Consider the following 21,868-nt stretch of genomic DNA (forward strand, 5'->3'; position numbering starts at 1 on the left):
CTTGTCTGATCAGTCAACAATTGTCTATCGCACCTACACTATTCGCAAGGTGGGAAAGAGAAGCTATTCCTGCAATCAAAAAAATCATAATTTCTAAAGAATTAATACAACTTTTTGAGTGTTCTCATTAATCTGTGTAAGTTCCCAGAAAGGATAGCAGGACACCGGTGGTGCTATTCTCTTAAAAACATGGAGAGATGACACAATAGTCATTTGCCATGACTATTTAAGACAAAACTAGGAATAGAACACAAACGTGTAAGCTTACAGTCTTTAACTTTATTAACTGGCCTTTTCTGCCTTTCTTTAAATTAGTACCTTGAGGGAGATTCAGCCGTTCCTCTCAATTAAAACTATATGTTCCTTTATTAATTTTCAGTTTTATCATAATAGAGCCCAGCCATTTCTAATCATTGGGCATTACCAATGGCCATGGGGTCAAATCCCAATCACCCTTTTTAGTAGCAATGAGAACTTGGGGTTATCACTTTGCCTCTCTGGGCCTCAGTTAATAAAATATTGGGTTCAAATTACTCCTTTCTGGCTCTGATATCCTTTGATTTGTCTTTGAAACAAGCTGGGCGAGAGGGGACTTTTTCTTGCTTCCTACTCCACTTTTTGAACTCCTGCTCACACGGAAGCTAGTGTTGCTCTGGTTTATGGCAATCTGATTTGTCTCTTAGGCCGCGCTCTTCATGCTGCTCTCTTTGGGGTTCACTAGCCTCTCTTCTAGCTTCCAGAGGGTACTTTGGACTGCGGGAAGAAGACAGTCTCTGCCTCTGCTGCTACTTCTATTGTTGGGGACTCTTTCTTCCCCCTCCTTGAGCACCGATGCTAGAGACGCCCCTGCAGCATGAGAATGCCCCCACCATGAGGTGACGTGTACATAGTGTACCGCCCCTATGCTCACCCCTCTTCACCCCATAAATCACTCCTGGCTGCTGCTCCCTGATAGAATAAGTTATAAGTGAAAACTGCAGGGAAAGCTTTAAGAGTAAGTTCCAGTATTATTCTGATAACTTTACAGCCACTTCCATCCACTGAAGAGAACAGAGTTGCCCTGTATTTGAGAGAGCCTCCTGTAGTAGATTCCTACATTTTAGAACAGAGAATCTTCCTCTTCTCTATATTTTTAAAGTTATACTTTCCACTTGCTCACTTATTTCCACTGGGGAATATGTCAGGATGTTCCCTTGATCATTAGGATCTGCAGATACCCTGTATAAGTTCATTTCTGCTGATGTTGACTAAGTCCTATGCCAGTCTGTGGGCCACAGCTTTCTCACCTGTCAGTCATTAGTTAAAATCCATCCAGGGCATCATGACAATTAACACAGTCTAATTTACAAAGAGCTTTGCATTTACTGAGAGCCTCAAAAGTATAAACAATCCAAGAAACATAAAAAGCTATGCTTATTTAGGCCGGGCGCGGTGGCTCACACCTGTAATCCCAGAACTTTGGGAGGCTGAGGCAGGTGGATCACGAGGTCAGGAGATCAAGACCATCCTGGCTAACACGGTGAAACCCTGTCTCTACTAAAAATACAAAAAATTAACTGGGTGTGGTGGTGCACCTCTGTAGTCCCAGCTACTCAGGAGGCCGAGGCAGGAAAATAGTGTGAACTCGGGAGGCGTAGTTTGCAGTGAGCCGAGGTCGCGCCACTGCACTCCAGCCTGGGTGAAAGTGCAAGACTCCATCTCAAAAAACAAATAAAAAAAGCTATGTTTATTTATTCATGGATTACCTTCTTTATAAGGTATTCTTCTGCTACAGTAAGAGATTAGGAATACCTCTAATGGCCTGAAAATTCACACCATAGAAAAATATGACACCAAACTACAAACTTCCAAATTGAGAAATTTTGGGAAGCTGTGCAATTTTCTCCTCCTCACCTCAGCCTCTTCCTGCGTATTTCTAGAAAGAGACACCCTTTTCTCAGCTTTTATCTTAGAGCCAGTCTAAGTTATTGGGCATCATCACTTCCTGGAAAAGGAATGTGATCTAAATTTGGGGAACTTCATTAGTATCCCCATAACATGCAAAGATCAGGTAACAATACACCATAATAATAATACAAATGGTTAATATTTATAGAGTGTCTTGTAATTTATAAAATACTTTCATAGCTGTATTTACCTATGAGTCTATAGCATCTTTTGCCCTAGAAAGCAATTGTATCTCATTTTACCAAAGAAGAAACTGAGGCTGGTAGAGAATAAGTGACTAAGTTCTATAGCCAGTCAGTGACTATCAAAACCTCTGCCACGGTTTTCTCACTCCAAGCACAATGTGCTGTTTACCTACCATTCTGCCCTGTGAAAATATGAGCTATCACTGAAGCAATCTAAAGAAGAGCTAATGCAGATAAATGTAAGCGATATCACCACAGTCAGTTAAGGTTGACCCTATTTGCAATGCCTTCTGCACCCATTCACAGAACATAGACACAATTGCTCTTCATTTTGATACCTTGCTTTATTCAAACACCAAGAGACCTTTTAGATAAAAGTGCCGTTTCAGGTTCTGAGGATGCCCTAAGTCCCTAATTTTTTCACTTAGTTATGTGACTTTAAACTTGTCAACCTCTCTGGCCTTCAGTTATTCTATCTATAAAACAGGTCTAATAATGTTTACCACAAATCTGAGGATTAAATGATATCATGAATATAAAATAATTCAGTGCCTGGCACATAGAAAGTACTCAATCTTTTCTTCTCATCTCCTCAAACAAGTGGTGGTGACATTCCACTAATACCTTTCTTCTAGTGACTAGCCAGGTAAATTCAAGCATAAGTAGGTACCTCATGTTTCTATTTGGGATTTTTGCCCTCTCGTCTAGCTATTATCCCAATTTTACCAATGAAGAAACTGAGGCCAGCAGAGACTAAGTGAAGTGTTATACACAGGCAGGAATGGCACCTCAAGGCTGTGCCTTTGTGCTTGGTTACATAGAGTTGAAGACTCAGAGAACTAATTTTATTTTCTAATTTGTGGATCAATAGATTCAGATCAATTAAACCAGAGCATCAGGGAATGATAGCATGCTATGGACTAAATGTCACTTTTTCTCCTTGTTTTCATTCTCCATGACACCTTCCCCTGTTGCACAGGATCTGGCAAGTCTAAAAATCCCTGAGCAATTTCGACACGCAATCTGGAAGGGCATCCTGGACCACCGGCAGCTCCACGAATTCTCCTCACCTTCTCATCTCCTGCGGACCCCAAGCAGTGCCTCTACAGTCAGTGTGGGCTCCAGTGAGACCCGGGGTGAGCGTGTTATTGATGCTGTGCGGTTCACCCTCCGCCAGACCATCTCTTTCCCACCCCGAGATGAGTGGAATGACTTCAACTTTGACATGGATGCTCGCCGCAATAAGCAACAGCGCATCAAAGAGGAGGGGGAGTGAGCCTCACCATGTGAGCTCTTCCTATCCCTCTCCTAACTGCCCACCCCCTACAAAGCACTCCTGCTTAATCTTCAAAGCCTTCTCCCTAGCTCCTCCCCTTCCTCTTGTCTGATTTCTTAGGGGAAGGAGAAGTAAGAGGCTACCTCTTACCTAACATCTGACCTGGCATCTAATTCTGATTCTGGCTTTAAGCCTTCAAAACTGTAGCTTGCAGAACTGTAGCTGCCATGGCTAGGTAGAAGTGAGCAAAAAACAGTTGGGTGTCTCCTTAAGCTGCAGAGATTTCTCATTGACTTTTATAAAGCATGTTCACCCTTATAGTCTAAGACTATATATATAAATGTATAAATATACAGCATAGATTTTTGGGTGGGGGGCTTTGAGTATTGTTTAAAATGTAATTTAAATGAAAGAAAATTGAGTTGCACTTATTGACCATTTTTTAATTTACTTGTTTTGGATGGCTTGTCTATACTCCTTAAGGGGTATCATGTATGGTGATAGGTATCTAGAGCTTAATGCTACATGTGAGTGACAATGATGTACAGATTCTTTCAGCTCTTTGGATTCTAAATACATGCCACATCCAACCTTTGAGTAGATCCATTTCCATTGCTTATTATGTAGGTAAGACTGTAGATAGTATTCTTTTCTCAGTGTTGGTATATTTTTATATTACTGGCATTTCTTCTAGTGATGATGGTTTATGTTGGGGTGATTTAATCCAATCATAAGAAAAAGTTCATGTCCAAACATTCTCTTTAGTTTTTGGTTGGGAATGAGGAAAATTCTTAAAAGGCCCATGGCAGCCAGTTCAAAAACACCGGATGTCATGTATTTGAGCATATCAGTAACCCCCTTAACTTTAATACCAGATACCTTATCTTACAATATTGATTGGGAAAACATTTGCTTCCATTACAGTGGTATTAAAACTAAATTTCACTACTAGATTGACTAACTCAAATACACATTTGCTACTGTTGTAAGAATTCTGATTGATTTGATTGGGATGAATGCCATCTATCTCGTTCTAACAGTGAAGTTTTACTGTCTATTAATATTCAGGGTAAATAGGAATCATTCAGAAATGTTGAGTCTGTACTAAACAGTAAGATATCTCAATGAACCATAAATTCAACTTTGTAAAAATCTTTTGAAGCGTAGATAATATTGTTTGGTAAACGTTTCTTTTAAAGACCCTCCTATTCTATAAAACTCTGCATGTAGAGGCTTGTTTACCTTTCTCTCTCTAAGGTTTACAATAGGAGTGGTAATTTGAAAAATATAAAATTATGAGATTGGTTTTCCTGTGGCATAAATTGCATCACTGTATCATTTTCTTTTTTAACCAGTAAGAGTTTCAGTTTGTTGGAAAGTAACTGTGAGAACCCAGTTTCCCGTCCATCTCCCTTAGGGACTACCCATAGACATGAAAAGGTCCCCACAGAGCAGGAGATAAGTCTTTCATGGCTGCTGTTGCTTAAACCACTTAAACAAACAGTTCCCTTGAAACTTTGGGAAAACATGTTAATGACAATATTCCAGATAGATCTTTCAGAAATATAACACATTTTTTTGCATGCATGCAAATGAGCTCTGAAATCTTCCCGTGCACTCTGGTCAAGGGCTGTCATTGCACATAAGCTTCCATTTTAATTTTAAAGTGCAAAAGGGCTAATGTGGCTCTAAAAGGTAATGTATGGGTTGCCTCTGAAAAGTGTATATATGTTTTGTGTGAAATTGCATACTTTGTATTTTGATTATTTTTTTTTCTTCTTGGGATAGTGGGATTTCCAGAACCACACTTGAAACCTTTTTTTATTGTTTTTATATTTTCATGAAAATACCATTTAGTAAGAATACCACATCAAATAAGAAATAATGCTACAATTTTAAGAGGGGAGGGAAGGGAAAGTTTTTTTTATTATTTTTTTAAAATTTTCTATGTTAAAGAGAATGAGTCCTTGATTTCAAAGTTTTGTTGTACTTAAATGGTAATAAGCACTGTTAACTTCTGGAACAAGCATGCAGCTTTGCAAACCCATTAAGGGGAAGAATGAAAGCTGTTCCTTGGTCCTAGTAAGAAGACAAACTGCTTCCCTTACTTTGCTGAGGGTTTGAATAAACCTAGGACTTCCGAGCTATTTCAGTACTATTCAGGTGACACTAGGGCCTTGGAAATTCCTGTACTGTGTCTCACGGATTTGGCACTAGCCAAAGCGAGGCACCCTTACTGGCTTACCTCCTCATGGCAACCTACTCTCCTTGAGTGTATGAGTAGCCAGGGTAAGGGGTAAAAGGATATTAAGCACAGAAACCACTAGAAGTGGGCTTAATGGAGTTCTTGTGGCCTCAGCTCAATGCAGTTAGCTGAAGAATTGAAAAGTTTTTGTTTGGAGATGTTTATAAACAGAAATGGAAAGCAGAGTTTTCATTAAATCCTTTTACCTTTTTTTTTTTCTTGGTAGTCCCCTAAAGTACAGTATGTGGGATATTGAATGTTAAAGGGATATTTTTTCTATTATTTTTATAATTGTACAAAATTAAGCAAATGTTAAAAGTTTTATATGCTTTATTAATGTTTTCAAAAGGTATTATACATGTGATACGTTTTTTAAGCTTCAGTTGCTTGTCTTCTGGTATTTTCTGTTATGGGCTTTTGGGGAGCCAGAAGCCAATCTACAGTCTCTTTTTGTTTGCCAGGACATGCAATAAAATTAAAAAAATAAATAAAAACTAATTAAGAAATTGTGTATGTGTCTCTCTGTGTCTGTTTGCCTATTTGTCCATTCTTCCATCCTTTGGCCTTATTTATATTATCAAGGAAGAAGAGATACCGAGAGAAACATTGGAGAGGTTCAAATGTTGATGTTTCTCATCTGAGAACAAATAATCATTCTTTTCTCATTTTAGCCAACCTACAAAATAGGAAAGACCAGAATGGCATTTTCATTTGGTGAATGAGACATTCAAAGTTTTAATACTTTATTTGATTGAGGCCAGAAAGAGTTTGCTTTAGAACAGGGACTAGACTTCAAATATTCCTAATGTCTAACTTAGTGACCTTCCGATGATACTCAGCAGTGACCTCATCAGTACTGTGGGAGTGGAAAGCAGATAAGCTGGTGGTATGTGGGAGCATGCTGCAGATGGTGGGCCCTGACTGGGCCATGTTCCCTTTTAAACTCATTGTTAAATATCACCCTTCAATTATGTACATTGATTCAGCCAATACTATCTCTATCAAAATGGGTGAATTATTTTTATTAAATAAGAATGTATATTACTTTATGGGATAACGTTGGATGGCGTGAATACAACATAATGCCTTAGACTTATAAACTTTCCAGAGTAACAAAAATATATAATAAAGATATCAATTTGTTTTTCTATTTATAGATATAATCACATTATAAAGATATGTTCATATAGGCAAGCAGGTGCAGCCAAAAGATTCAATTCTTAGTCCTTGCAGTCTAGGTGATAGAGTGCCAGAAATGAAACAGTTAATTCGATGATGCTAGCATGAGGAATATAAAAGAGCTATAAAAATGATTAATGATCTGTCATTTTGGCTCTTTAAATTTTTATTTTTATTTTTTCCGTAGTTCTATTTGTATGGATTGGTAGTTCATGACTTTTATTTACTCTTAGCTGTCTTCTGGAGTAAAAGAAAAACCTCCTTTCAAAAAAATGCATTTGCTTAGAATTATTGGGTCTGTTAAAACCCTTTTGCAAATACAAACTGCACTATGGAAACTCAGCGATTTGTTTTTTCATGTCTTGAGACTTTATTTTAGCCATTCTAGAAATTGCTTTATTTTTATCAATCGATTCTAATGAGTAAAAAAAGAATAAAAACCAAGAAGGATGGTGGGATTGCCCAAAACTGTGCTGTCCAATATGATAGTCATTAGCTACATGTAATTATTGAGCACGTGGATGGAGCTGGTCAAAACTGAGATGTGCTGTATATGCAAAATACACATCAGACTTCAGGGACCTAAAAATATAAAATAACTCCTTGATAATTGTTTAAATTAGATGTTGAAAATTAAATATTTTGGGTTAAATATACTGAAATTAATTTTACCCATTCCTTTATTTTTATATGCTTACTACAAAATTTGATATTATGTAAATGGCTTTCATTGTAGTTCTATTGGGCAATTGGCTAGAAAGATGATGTAATAAGAAGCCTGTAAGGATGATGAAATGAATTTACTATTTACTATTGTGTAATTATCCAGGTTTTTTGTTTGTTTGTTTGTTTTTTACTGGGTTGCTCATTAGTATTGCATCAGTTTTCAACAAAGTAATAGAATAGGAGACAATATCTTCATAGTTAGGATTTTTCATTTTCTCCCCATAATGGTAAAGATATTAAAAATGATAGAGAAAATATTTCAAAATTGTTACATCAGAATATGAATACAAAACACAATGGCACTCTAGACTCTGGTGATGGTGAAATGGCTCGTGTAAGTTAAATTTTAAACTGAGTTTTCATGTAATGATATCCTTGATGAATTTTCTCAAGCACAAAGCTCAATGGCCAAGGAATACAGTTTTAAAGATAGAAAGGGTATGTGCTTACTCTAGATAGTTCTTCAATAGGAAGAATTTTACCATTTAAGGTTACAACAATAATCTGACCATCCAATTTTCTAAAAGGACATGCGATAGTATTATTTTAGTTCTAATGATTCTTGTGCACCAAAATTTACCAATATACTTCACAGGTGGACAAATAAAGGCTGGTGTGTATCAAAGGTAATCGGAAGAAAACAGATGATGTAGAAACTTAACTCATTGGATTAATCATTCTAATTGGTGTTTAAAAACTATTTTGCAGTTTTGGAGTGAAGAACATAGTCATCCTCTCTTCAACAAAGGCATGAGCCATCAAGGAGTCAAAAAAATAGTTCAAGCGTTTTATTTTGATGATGTAGATACAAGATAAGCAATCAGAGGTAATGATGTTAGAACTTATCAGAGGTGTATTTGAAATCAATATTTACAAGGTAGCTATGGCCCAAATTTCATGATAGTTCATGAGCAGTTAATTGCGTTCAGAAGATATTTTCTATTTCATGTACATGTGCCACTGAAATCGTTAACAAAATTTTAGATTTACTATGTTTATATTAAAATTTATTATAAAATTATTCTTCACCATATATTCTGTTATTTATAAAATTACTAAAATAAAAATATAAAGCATTAATTAGACCCAGAAGATATGGATAATGACTACTGTACTGAGAATTATTAGAATAACTTATCTAATATTGTTATAGAATGCCAAAAACCTAATGTTCATTAAATACTCTTGAATTATCTAAAATTTGCATAGAATCTCTGAGATTCCAAGAACATATTTCTGCTTTTGGGTGCAGTTTCTGAATTATCTAAGAAGGTAGCCCAAGGACTTTCCTTGGTACAGTGATTTATTTTGTATTCCTAGTAGCAAAATAAAAGTATGGAATAAAGGCCTGCCCATAGGTGGGTAGACACTGGAACCTTCCTAGATCCGGGAAAGATACCTTTAATCTTGAGTCAGGGCATCCACAGACTGGCAGAAGGCAGTGGTTATTATCCGTTTTGCCATTCTTTCTCTTTCGTATACTGCAGTTCTCTTGCTAGGTAAACTGGAACATAGGACACTTTCAGCCTTGAGTATGGATTTCCTAGCTTCCTCTTTCTTTGTACCCATAAAAACTTTGGTGTCCATTATCATTCTTCCAAATTTGATTTACACTATGCCTTTTCCCCTGGTGCTTCAGACTCATTCCAAAAAAAGTTATGCAGATGTGTAGATTTCACGGAAATATGAAAATCCACAGTGAAAAGAACACTTGACTGAGAGGAGTCTGGTGACTTGAGCCAGATGCTTAATCTTCTGCATTTCAGTTTCAACATCTGCCAAATGAGAGGTCTGAACCCCTAACTTGTCAGTATTTCAGTAATATCTTTTGGAAGAAAGCCGAAGGATGGCATGAAACAACTCTTCCAATATAGAAGTGGGGTTAGAGTTTTCAGAAAAAATTCAGCAGTCTCAAAGCTGTAATCTTCGTTAAATGCAGACCTAAAAGTGTCAGGAATCTTGTTCCTTCTTTAGAAAGGTTTTTCATAGAGCGCTAACCATATATATTTTTCTCAGATAAGAGTAGTTCACTAATTTAACTTTGTGGTTTTAGAGTCATGTTGGGTGTGTCCTTGAAATTTATGAGATTTGTAACTCCTTACACTAATCCTGACTCTGTCTATGTGCCAGGTGGGTGGCAAGTACTGGCAGGTGAACTTCCCTTTTGTGATTCTGATTAGAATTCTAGGCCTAGCACGCTGGAGGACCAACCTTTTGCAATTCAAGTAGAAGTCTGACACAGGACAAGGCACAAAAATTTTTCGCAGAGAGAGCTTGACATCAGAGACACCAGGCAGAAAATAATGAATCCTATGAGTGCTTTAACTCCTCTTACATTTGCTCCATAATTGGAAACGCTATTATTTTTCTGTGAAAGAAATTATGGTGACTTTGAATATGGTTCAATATTCCGAAATTCTAGGTACTACCTTCTATAAGTAGATTACTCTGCAGTGCAGTGGCACAATCATAGCTCACTGCAGCCTCGAACACCTGGGCTCAAGCAATCCTCCTGCCTCAGCCTCTTTAGTAGCTGGGACTACAGGTGTGTGCCACCAAAACCGCTAATTTATTTTAGTTTTCATAGAGATGGGGTCTCACTATGTGGCCTAGGCTAGTCTGGAACTCCTGGCCTCAAGCAATCCTCCTGCCTCTGCCTCCCAAAATGCTGGGATTACAGGTATGAGCTACTGTGTCCAGCCTGCTCTTCTGTATTTTACCTAAGCTTGCATCAGCGGTCTTCAATATTTCTCCAACTTATCAATACCTTCCTAATACGATTTTGTCTCACCGATGACTAAATGTTAGAGAAAGCACTTGAAAGCACTCGCAATCCCTAAAGTACAGAAATGGTGGAATTTTAAAAGAGAATGAAAGGAGAAAGAGAGAAGAAAAGATCAACCCATTGTCAGATTCTGGACTGTGAAATGAATAGAGAAAATTCTGCTGTGTCATTTCATGGGGCCTCTTGCCAAATGCATTTTGGAAATGTTTAGAAAGTTTGTTCTAAAGAATTCTGGAATTACGTGGCATCCAGGTACCAGCACATTTGGTATCTCAGGACAAATGCTGACATCCATAAATATCCGATGGCAGTCGTGAAATAATATTCTAAGAAATAGAACACTTTTGTGAACCTCGCCCACGCAGAAGAAGCCCTAGGAAATATTTGCCTAACACCACCTGGTGTTCAAAATGGCTTTCAGGACACTGAGAAGTAAATATATATATATATATATATATATATATATATATACGCATATATATAATTTTTGTTTTTACTACTTGGGGATAGGGACATCTCAGTATCCCTTTTCCTTGTCTTTTGCTTTCTCGGGGTCCTGTTGTCACCCTAAGTAATTGGCTTATAAGCAGCACAAACTCTCAGCAAAATGATATGAAAGTTGTCTTTGGAATATTCCATTTCCATGCCTGTCTTTCTTTTCCCTTTCTGCTGAAGACATTCACATTTTATTTTTTACCTTCTCTACTCAAACCTGATATTCCTAGCTGAGTGGTAATTTCCTTGATGGTGCATGAGATACCAGGGTTAGATGCATTTTGCCGGGAGTTTCTAACAATGCCTTGGAGGTGGTTACCTGCCACTTATTCTTACCAATCCCCACTTTAAGGCCCATGATTCTTTCAAGATTCACATGTAAGGCAGGAAACCATGGCTAAGCCTAGTCTCACCAAAGGCTCAGCAGAAGGCGTAATACTGTCCAGTGGCTGGCCAGTGTTCAATTAGCATTTGGCAATCAATAGAGTTCTGTCTTCTCAGATACAGCCCTTCTTCTTCCCTGGTATAATATCCTATTCATAAGAACATAGTTTGGCTGGCTCTCTCCTCCATCTTTCATCTCCTTAGCCTCATTATTTCTTGTCCTGGGGTACAATACCACAGTCTTTGCTCATCATCACAGCCTCTGTAACACTTTGACCTCCCTTGGTAGAGAATCAGGAGTGGTGAATGTCTGCCTCTCTCCCATGATTGTAATGCATTCTTTCCTTCCCTGAGGAAAAGCGATTCCCTGTCTCTTGGCTGAAAGACTAACTTTTTTTTTTTTAATGAACTCCACTCCAATTATTTCCATGATATTCTTGTGTAATACCAGTCTTTCCTCCTCATGTTGAATGGGTTGGGTGCATTCAGTGAGGAAACTAGAGGTGGTAAATATTGGGAAAATGAGAGAATCTGGTGGAGCAGGTGGAGCTCAGCAAAGGTCTGCATTGAGGCTACACATGGGCTTTGGTGAGGGTTCTCCTTGTGCTTCCTGTCCCAGGGGTTACTCAGCTGCCTTTGACAGACTCTCATATGTGCAAAGCACTGTGGGAAATTCAAAGTTGAAAAATACACAGCTCTATGAATCACCGAAGTTTAGACTTAGAAGCAACTTAAGAGCCAGCTAGTTTAAACTCTTCATTTTCTGGAGTGGAAAACTGAGGCCCAGGCAGGAAAAGGAACTATCCAGATTCTCACAGCAAGGCAAAGAAGAACCAGGTGATCCACACTTCCCTTTCTCATTTGTAGTACAACCTAACCCAACCTCTACTTAGAAGTCTCTCTTCCATACCACAGTGACGCCCTTGTTATTGCTGTTGCTCTCTATTTCTCAATGGAACTTGTCAATGAATACTTTTGAGTGCTGCTTACGAGTGATTCCTTCTCTCACTCTGTTTGCTTTACTGTTTTTCATCCCCATGCTGGTTTTTACCACAAACACCCCTGGCCTAAAGAACTCTGGAATTCACACAATTGGTCTTGGTTTTCCCATCTCTAAGAGGAAAGAGGCTGGAGTAAAAGATCTCAAAGTCCTCTGCTAGCTTCAGTGTTCTAGAAATGTACATTTCGCCATGAGGTAGGCCACGATTTAAGGAAGAAAATGGGATTTTCATTACATACTGACATTACTTAGCTAAAATTAAGAGGCCTTAAGAATTAATAACATTTAGGTAAAAGCTGTGAAAGGTGCTAATAGGAATTGCTGGAATAAAAGCAAAGATTTGTGCAACAGCTATAGGCATTTTCCATGACAATCTTCCTTCATAGCATGACTTTCAGTTGGGACACCCTCTTCCAATCTCTCAGGAAACAGAAGAGATGACGTCAATGTAGGGGAAAAGAAGTGGCACTTTTCTAGTTTATATATTTAAAAAAAAACAATCAAGTAAAACATAGCTAAAGAATATCTGTCAATAGGTCTGATGATCTAGATGGATTGTATAAATAAATATGAAATCTTTATATTCTTAATATAGATGATTCACTGTTTCCTAAAACATTTCATATAAATTATTTTGTTTATTTCTTCAACACTGTGGAATAGACAGAGCAAACATTATCAGTACAAAGGGTGGAGGAAGCTGAGCCTCGGAGAAGTTACAGGCATGTCTAAGTTCACAAAGCTATTATAGTTAGTGGTAGAATCAGCAAGTCTTTCTATTCTAGTTTGGCTCTTTTTTTCCCATGGTACTGTTGTCTCCAATCAGAAAATAAGTTCTCAGTGGGTCACTCTCTTAGGCTGCACACACACACCTCAAAGAAAAGAAGCCTGTGGACTTTCCTTGGTTGGAGACAGAGTGTGTGTTCCAAAATCTGTCAGCCCTAGATTGCATCCAACTAACCTAGGCCCCTCAAGCCCCTTATTGAAAACATAACACTTCCATGACTGGCCATTGTCAGCAGGATAAAGCCTATCTAACTTTGTCACTAATTTGCCCTTTAAGTCTAATATTATCTGATGCTCCAACCAATTCTGTTTACTCAACATTCCCAGATAGAATGTAATCTTCACAAGGCAGGTTTCCTTGCGTTGTTAATTGATGAGGCCTACTGTAGCCTTCACTCAATAACTATTTGTAGAATTCAACAAGTCAATTCTTGAATTTTCAGGTATCTGTGCATTTTCTATGCTGTTCTCTTCAACAGAATGCTTCGACCCTACTCTCACCCATCTCAATCCACTTCTTTCTGTCTTTCAAAAATTACCTCAAACATTACTTCCACAACAAAGCTTCCTTGATTATCTAACACTGGAAAGACCTAGTAGAACTTAGATGTATTTCTGTTTTCATGATAGATATGAACAAACTTGGCTTCTCAGTTTGATCGTCTTTTTTTTTCTTTTTTCTATTATTTCTGAATGTTAAAAAGCATTTTAATTGTTGTGGGGCAGAACATAAGAAATCCCTCCCCTATCCTCTAGGGGGTAGGAAATAGGAAGAAAAAAGGAAAAGAGTATATATATATATACACATATATATAGAGTATATATATATACACATATATAGAGAGTATATATATATACACATATATAGAGTATATATATATACATATATAGAGTATATATATACATATATAGAGTATATATATACACATATATAGAGTATATATATACATATATAGAGTATATATATACACATATATAGAGTATATATATACATATATAGAGTATATATATATACATATAGAGTATATATATACATATATAGAGAGTATATATATACACATATATAGAGAGTATATATATACATATATACAGAGTATATATATATATATAAAGAGTATATACGTATATATGTATATATATATGTATATGTGTATATATATATACACAACACTATATAATATATACATATATAAAACCCTCAGCTATGGCCAATTATACCACCTGTCTTTCAAAAATGCCTTTGGAAAATCCCAGGTTCTCCTTGATACAAGAATGCTCATTCTTTCTTCAAACCGCCTAAAAATGTATCTTTTAAGGCAAGCTACCTGTTCTGATTGCTAAATGTGTACATTTTGAGTGGTCTGTGCCCATTCTCTGTGGGTTGTTAAGTAGTTTGAATACAACCCCTGCCTCTATGGATGTCACCACAATCTGCTTCGTGTTTTCTGTTTTGTGGTCATATATCTCTTGAAAGTTGATCCTGTACGGTTTCTAGTCCAACCCCTAAATAAAGTGCTTAAGACATAATGGGTGTTTAATGAAGGTTCGATGGATTATTATTTTAAATGCTAATAAATACTTTGCAAACAGGAAAAACAGGTAGTATGTTTTGCTTTTTCTGAATAGCTTTCAGGGAAGGAAGTAGAAAGGTAAAAAGATACTAGATAGGTATATTCAAAATTTATTTTCACATACATATATTTTTTTCTTTGAAGGTTTTCTTTCAGTCACACTAGATCTGGCATCAGCGGTGGTTCAGCCCCTGTCTAGAAGGGACAGAGCTTTGCAGATGGGGTAACTCCTAATTCTTAGCTAGGAAATAACCCCTTGGGATATTAGAGATCTCAAAAGGTTTTACTATTTTCATTTGAGAGTCTAAAGCTCTATTAAAACCTACTCTAGCTTGTCCTTGATTGTCCCTTGATTTACTAGTGACATGCTGTCTATTGAAGAAAGAGGATTTCGTGGTCAACAAACCATACCCTAAGCTCTATGATGTGAAATGGAAATTTTCTAGTATATATAGAATTTATACTTTTAAAAATATAGAAAAGTTTAAAAAATAATTGATACATGTCCATATACCTACTGCCCATAAATTATGATTAACATTTTTTTGTATTTACCACAAATCTATGTATCTCTGTGCTGTTCATATAAGTCAAACTTAACAAAGTAAATATACCCTTTATCACCCACCTATAGGTATACACAGCTTTCTGTTACTTCCCTGCGTTACCTGGGGCCAGAATTAATCTGCACCATAAGTTTAGAATGTTTCCTCCAATCCATTATCATTTTGCTTTCTATAGTACAGATAAGTAAATTTCATAGAATTGGAATTTTATATATATATATATATATATATATTTTTTTTTTTTTTTTGAGATGGAGTCTTGTTCTGTCGCCCAGGCTGGAGTGCAGTGGCACAGTCTCAGCTCACTGCAACCTCTGCCTCCCGGGTTCATGCCATTCTCCTGCCTCAGCCTCCCAAGTAGCTGGGACTACAGGTGCCCACCACCATGCCTGGCTAATCTTTTGTGTTTTTAGTAGAGATGGGGTTTCACTGTATTAGCCAGGATGGTCTTGATCTCCTGACCTCATGATCCGCCCACCTCAGCCTCCAAAAGTGCTGGGATTACTGGTGTGAGCCACCGTGCCCGGCCAGAATAATAATCTTAAACGTAACAGTTGCCACATTAAGGTTTTTTTTTTTCATCCAGTTTCTCTGCCTTCATACAGTCAAGCTAAGTGATGGAATTGCCATGTTATAGATTGTATTAGTCAGGCTTCTCCAAAGAAACAGAACCAATGGGGTATATATAATGAGAATTGGCTCGTGTGATGATGGAGGATGAGGAGTCACACGATCTGCTGTTTGCAGGCTGGAGGACCTTGAAAGCAGGCAGTGTAATTCAGTCTGAGTCCAAAGACTCAAGAACAGGGCAAGAGGAGGAGGGTGTTGGTGGATTGTATGCATCCTTGTAGAGAACTGGGAATACCGATGTCTGAAAGCTCAAGAAGATGGAGGTTGCCGCTGAAATAGGGGGCAAATTTGTCCCTCCTCCACCTTTGGCTCTCTTCAGGCCCTTAAGGGATGCCACCCACATTGGTGAAGATGATCTTCTTTACTCAGTCTACTGATTCCAATGCTAATCTCTTCCAGAAACATCCTCACAGACACAATCAGAAATGTTTTTCTAGCTATCTGGGCCCATTCACACAGATGAAAAAGCAGAAATTCAAATATTCGAAACAAATTACCTAAGGCCATGCAGAGATTAAACAGAAGAAGCAGGATCGAAATGCTTTTTTTTTTTTTTTTTTTTTCACTTCAAAGGCTTTGCTCTCCCCTTTGCATGGTGCTGTACCTTCTAAAATGATTGACTAAAACATGTGCCACTACTACTGAGCTTGGAAGTCCATAATTTTTAGTGGTACCAGTCTCCATGAATTATTCTTTGGAGCAAGACAGATGTAAGACTTATAGCCCTTGCCCTTCATGTGAGCATGGTTTAGAGTTTGGGAGAAGGTAGGGATGCATAAACAAACATGTATGAAGTCTTTCCAAGTGAGACTGCAGTATGAACTACTTGGGAGAATCCCTGGGGAAGAAAAGATGTTTTTGATTAGAGAAATCTGGAGAAATATCAGAGGAGAAGAAGCATTTGGACTCTCTTGTAGAATGAATATCATAGGCAAAGCCATAATGACATGGCAATGTGGCAGGTAAGTCAACAGACCACTTCATTAAGCTAGGAACATGAATGGGGACTCACAGCTTTACATATGACCAAAAGTCAGGAAAGACAGGCCACTGTACCTACTTTGGGGATTTTTGCCTCAGAAAGGTTTACAGAATTTTAGAAAAACTCTGTTTTCTTGGTACTCTACAACTCAGCTAAACATCTAAAACTCGCTAGTGCGGCTAGCCACCCCTCATAATATTTAGACAATTGCTCAATTACCCCTGGAGTAACTTGCAGGTTTTACACAAAGACATGTGGGAGAAGCAGGAAGGCTCCAATGCCTTGGGGTGAACCGCAAATTGTGAGTTTCCTAGTTTTCTGTTTTGTGGCTAGCTGATACAGGGACCATCCATTGTCCACAGAAACACTGGATACTATGAGAGAGGAATGAAGTTGCAGAATGCTGACCACAGCAAACTCATAGGGACTGCTTTTCTCTACAGATGGGGATGCCATTACTCAGATAATTTGAGTTATTTTCCTAAGGTCGCGAAGTCAGTGATTGACCTCCAGTGACTTCTCATGTCTCTTCTTCACACCCTGTGCAATACTCTTCCTGGCATGCCGTGGTAATAACACTCCTATATGTTTCTTTAATTTTCTTGCACAAAGCATGCTCCAGTTTAGCTTCAGCCAAGCAAGAGCACACTAGGAGGATCCTGAGAGTGAAATTTGTTCCCTAGAATATTAGGTGAAGAGTGCAACCTGCCTTCACTCTTCAGGTCCTATAAAATACAGAGGCCAGTTTGTTTTTCTCTAAACCTCTTAGTGTTTGAGAATCCCACTGGGGTCTCTAGAAAGAGTGCCTACCTTGGTCATCTGATGCCATTAGCTTGTGCCACTGCACCCATAACACTGCTGTTTCTAGATTTCCAACACAAAGACAGAGAAGATACAGGGGAAGATGACTTCTGTGGACCCACTTAGAGAGGTAGTCCCATCAATGTTAGAAAATACCTACATTCTTCAAAGACATTAAATAGTCATGCTGCTCCAATACAGCCAAAAGCATACTTTTTAGAGCAAAGTTAATCCTACCGAAACCACCTTCAATTAAACCAAGCTCTAGGGGCTAAGAAACAGAAAAGTGAATTAAGCTTCAGTGACTCAGCTCCTCCTTCCTCCCTGCCTTCGTCTATCAATCAGCCAGGAATGTGGGGAGGAAGTGAGTTAGGGCAAATCTATGCTTGAGCTTCATAATGCAAAGAACCAGGATCTATACACACCCAAGGTGATTTTCCTACAAGTGCTATTTCTTTACAGTAAGTCTCCCCTAACACTTGGCTCCAGTGAGTATGAATCTTACATTTGCAAGTCTGGAAAGACCATGAATGGAAAGAAAGGCATGGATGCCCATGAAGAGGAAATTAAGGTGTGGCCATAGTATTCTCATTGGCAATAACATGAACTGGCTGATTTACTAATTAAGGTTAGATTGCCTACCATCAGACCCAGAAAAAAATTCATAATGTACAAGTGATTTAATAACAAAGTTCTCCATGAAAAAATAGTGGCAGAAACAGGACAGGAGAGAGGAAGAAGCCACACAAGCAAGAATACAGTGTCAAGCAAGGCGGGAGACAATAGCTTCAGCCTAAACTTGACACTGAACTATGAAATGTCAAGTTTCCCAAAATAGTCTCAACCTGAGGCTGGGAAACTTGGGATTTCATAATCCTGTACCTACCGATCATTGGTAAAGGGCTCTCCCAGGGACATATAAACTCTTAGGAACTCTCAGTTTTCTGTGTGTTACAAAAATCCCAGGGGCAGTCATCCAAAAAGAACCATCACAATTGCTGGCTGTTGGAAGTGAAACATACCCAAGCCCAGGGAACATATTTAAGAAAAAAAATTATCTAGAAAAACATGTTCTTAGAATATCTAAACCTTAATCCAATAGCATCCTATCAGCTACATTTCCCAATTTTTTAAATTAATATTAACAAGGGGATCTATATTTAAGAGAGTTACCTTCATTTACTAATTTACAGACATCGCACTAATGCTTTCATATATACTCTGTGATACAGCATGGTGGTTTTGCATATACTACATGGCATTGCAAGATCACTGGAGTTCAACAGTTCCAGGTTTAAATTTTGACTCATCCATATTTTAGCTGAGTGACTTTGCTGAAGTTGCTTCACCTGTCTATGATTCAGCAGGTAGGTCAGTGCCTGTGAGAAAGGAATGAAATAAGCAAGTACAACCTTTAATAACCCAGTCATGGCACATGATAAAGTCTCAGTAAATACTTGTTATTAACAATGATAATAATAATAATGTTCTTTATTTATTCATTTATACAACAAATATTTTTCAAGCACCTTCTATGTGTCAGAGCCTCTTTGAGGACAGGAATTACAGAGGGGTTAGTTAAAGACCCTGACCTCACAGAGTTTATATTCTAGTAAGGGACATGGATAATAAGCACACAAATAAGTATTTAATGCAAAGTCAGTTACTGATTAGCACAATAAGGAAAACTGAAGCAAGGCAAAAAACAAAACACAAAATGAATGGTAGAGTGAAAGATGGAGGGTATGATTAGATATGAAATTCAGGATACCTATGATTAGATATGAAGTCCAGGAATTCCTCTCTGGGTAAAACAGCAGACACCTGAATAAGTGGAAAGGATAAGATATCTTAGGAGTAGAGTTCCAGGAAAAGATAACAATGAAAGCAAAGACCCTGGGAGGGAATATATTTGTAATGTTAAAGAAATAGGAAGAAGTCCAGTATGACTGCAGTTTTGTGAGGCAGGCCAAGAGTATTAGGAGACAAAATCAGGGACAGTGGCAGAGAACAGACTAGATCACATAGAGTCAAGTAACCAAAGGTAAACTGTGGAAATTTCATTTAACCTGACTGATAGAAAATTATTGGAGGATTCTGAGTAGAGAGGAAAAATCTGGTTATGTTTGTAAAAGAGTACACTTTTGACTATATGCTGCCACAGGGCACAGGAGCTTCTACGCAAACCACTTTCGAGGAACAGACCTGGAGCTCACAGTAATCCTCAAGTTCAGTGAGCAAACTAAACTAATAGTAAACATAGGTTACTGGTTCATTCATGCGTCAGTATTGTCATTCAGAGAATAAGAGTAATTTTCTCTAATAATTGCAAATCAAGTCCACGTAAGCCATCTCTAATATAAAGATAAGGTTACAAATGCACCATCTGGGTATTCTTTACCTTTAGTCTGTAACTTTAATTTTTCTGCCTTTTAGTGGAATAGTCTCTCTCATTGGAATAACTGTTTTAGGATGATCTTATATAACTGTGCCTGATTTGCTAGAAGCAAAATTACATACTGTTGGGAATTATTTTTTTGAAATATCCTGTTTCACAGAAACTCCCTCCATTTACACACCTCTGATGGCTGCCTTTTGATTTCAAATTAAAGCTCAACTCTGTAGCCAAGTATTCCATACTTCCTCTTCCCTGAACCAGGCAGAGCACTCCAATGTGCCTTACCTATGTTCTAACATAAGAGAACCACCTGCCCTGACACAACCAGGCTTCACTGTCCCTCAAACATACCATGCATAATTTTGTTACCACGTAACTGCTGATTTATTTTATTTGCTTAAGTGTTATATTTCTCTCAGGGCCAAGTTCAAGTCTCATCTCTATGTGGGGCCTTCCCTCACTGCGAAAACCTCAATGATCATTCTCTCATCTGAACTACTTCTGCAGTTGTTGGAGTTAGCACATCATCTCTGGGATTATTACTGATCTTTTAAAGAATACATCCTTATAGGCCATCGGTAAACTTCTAAAAGATAGTGATTATGTCTTACAAATCTTTGTATTCTAGGCACTCTGTATGTAGCACTTGGCTTTCCCATAGATAATTCAAACTCATCATGGTTCATTCATGCTTTCACACTGCTTTCCACCCCCAGCACACCTACTCTTTTTTTTCCTTTGTAACGTACATGAACCTCACTCCACAAACTTAAATGTGCAAGAAATTTACCTTTCTTTATTTTTATTAAATATTGACTTAATTTCTATTTCATTTTTTTTTTTGCATCAATGTGGTAAAAAATAAAAAGATTCTGGGTCAATTCAGGCTTTCTTCCTTTTTAAGTTCTGGTAGGGCGCCTCAGATCCACTCAGCCAACTGTCCACTCAGCCGTCTGTCCACTCAGACATACACTAAGGACTCCATAATCCCATGAGCTCCTTAGTCATTAATCCACTAGTGTCATTTCTGGAAGGCTTCTTTCTCTCATCGCCATGGCCATCCAAGGCCTGCAGCTCTGTCTCAGGCTTAGAAGCATGGGAGTCTCTCTGATGCTGTTTTGGGCTCTTCCTGCCTAGGCTCACATGCAATATGGACATTTTAAAGTCTTGCTACCTTCTTAAGGCTCTGTTCTTGGAGAAAGAAGCAAGACTCTTCTCTCCAGTATCTACCAATACCTATCTTCTCATCTCTGCATCATCACTCTGTCTTTCCAAGTGAGGAAAGATTTTACGGTCTGGAGGAAGCCAACTCTCATCTTTCAAATATATTTTTTTCTGTCTAAATTATTTAAGTTAACCTTAAATATTTATAAGCAAACTCCAGAAAAACACTAGCAAGTAATTTTGTAACTGTACTTTGAAAATTTCTCTTTTTTAAAGCAATAATCCCTGATCAACCACTACTTTGATTAAGCAGGTATGGGAACATATAGATAAATTACTGGGAAAAAATGATTATGGGTTTAAAATGTCATCCAGCAACATTTACTTTAGTAATTAGCATAAATGTATACTTCTCATCTACCTAATCCATTAACTTGGTAGTCAACTTAGACTTCTTTCTCTTGCCCATCTCCATTGGTCTTGTTGTGCATAAACCAACACCAAAGAGAACCTTTTGGTGTAAAATTAGGTTTAATGGTAACATTCATGCCTAGACAATTCTGCTTGAGAAAAGCAGAATGAGTGAAATAATTCAAAAGTTCAAAGTAGGTAGGGATAAACCATAAGGGAAAAGAAATAATACGTGCTAGAAGTTCAGCTGAAAAAGAAATAAATTCTTTTATCTTGTCTTCCTTAAGTTTCACCTCACTGCCTACATGTTCTATATATTCAGTAGTCACTTGTTGTT

At 37.7% G+C, this 21,868-nt stretch overlaps 1 protein-coding gene across 11 annotated transcripts in view; it reads left to right on the forward strand.

The window, feature by feature from the left end:
* The window catches only part of TP63 (tumor protein p63), a 265,811-nt gene extending 259,647 nt beyond the window's left edge, over positions 1 to 6,164 (forward strand). For all 11 annotated transcript variants that reach the window (XM_054482683.1, XM_063662552.1, XM_054482684.1 and 8 more), the window contains one exon: positions 3,112 to 6,164. In XM_054482683.1, the coding sequence (XP_054338658.1) occupies positions 3,112 to 3,408 (297 nt within the window). In that variant the 3' untranslated portion in view covers positions 3,409 to 6,164. The remainder of the gene's footprint in view (positions 1 to 3,111) is intronic.
* The last annotated feature ends 15,704 nt before the right edge of the window (positions 6,165 to 21,868 follow it).

The sequence above is a fragment of the Pongo pygmaeus genome, chromosome 2 (genome assembly GCF_028885625.2).
Source record: "Pongo pygmaeus isolate AG05252 chromosome 2, NHGRI_mPonPyg2-v2.0_pri, whole genome shotgun sequence".
NCBI lineage: Eukaryota > Metazoa > Chordata > Mammalia > Primates > Hominidae > Pongo > Pongo pygmaeus.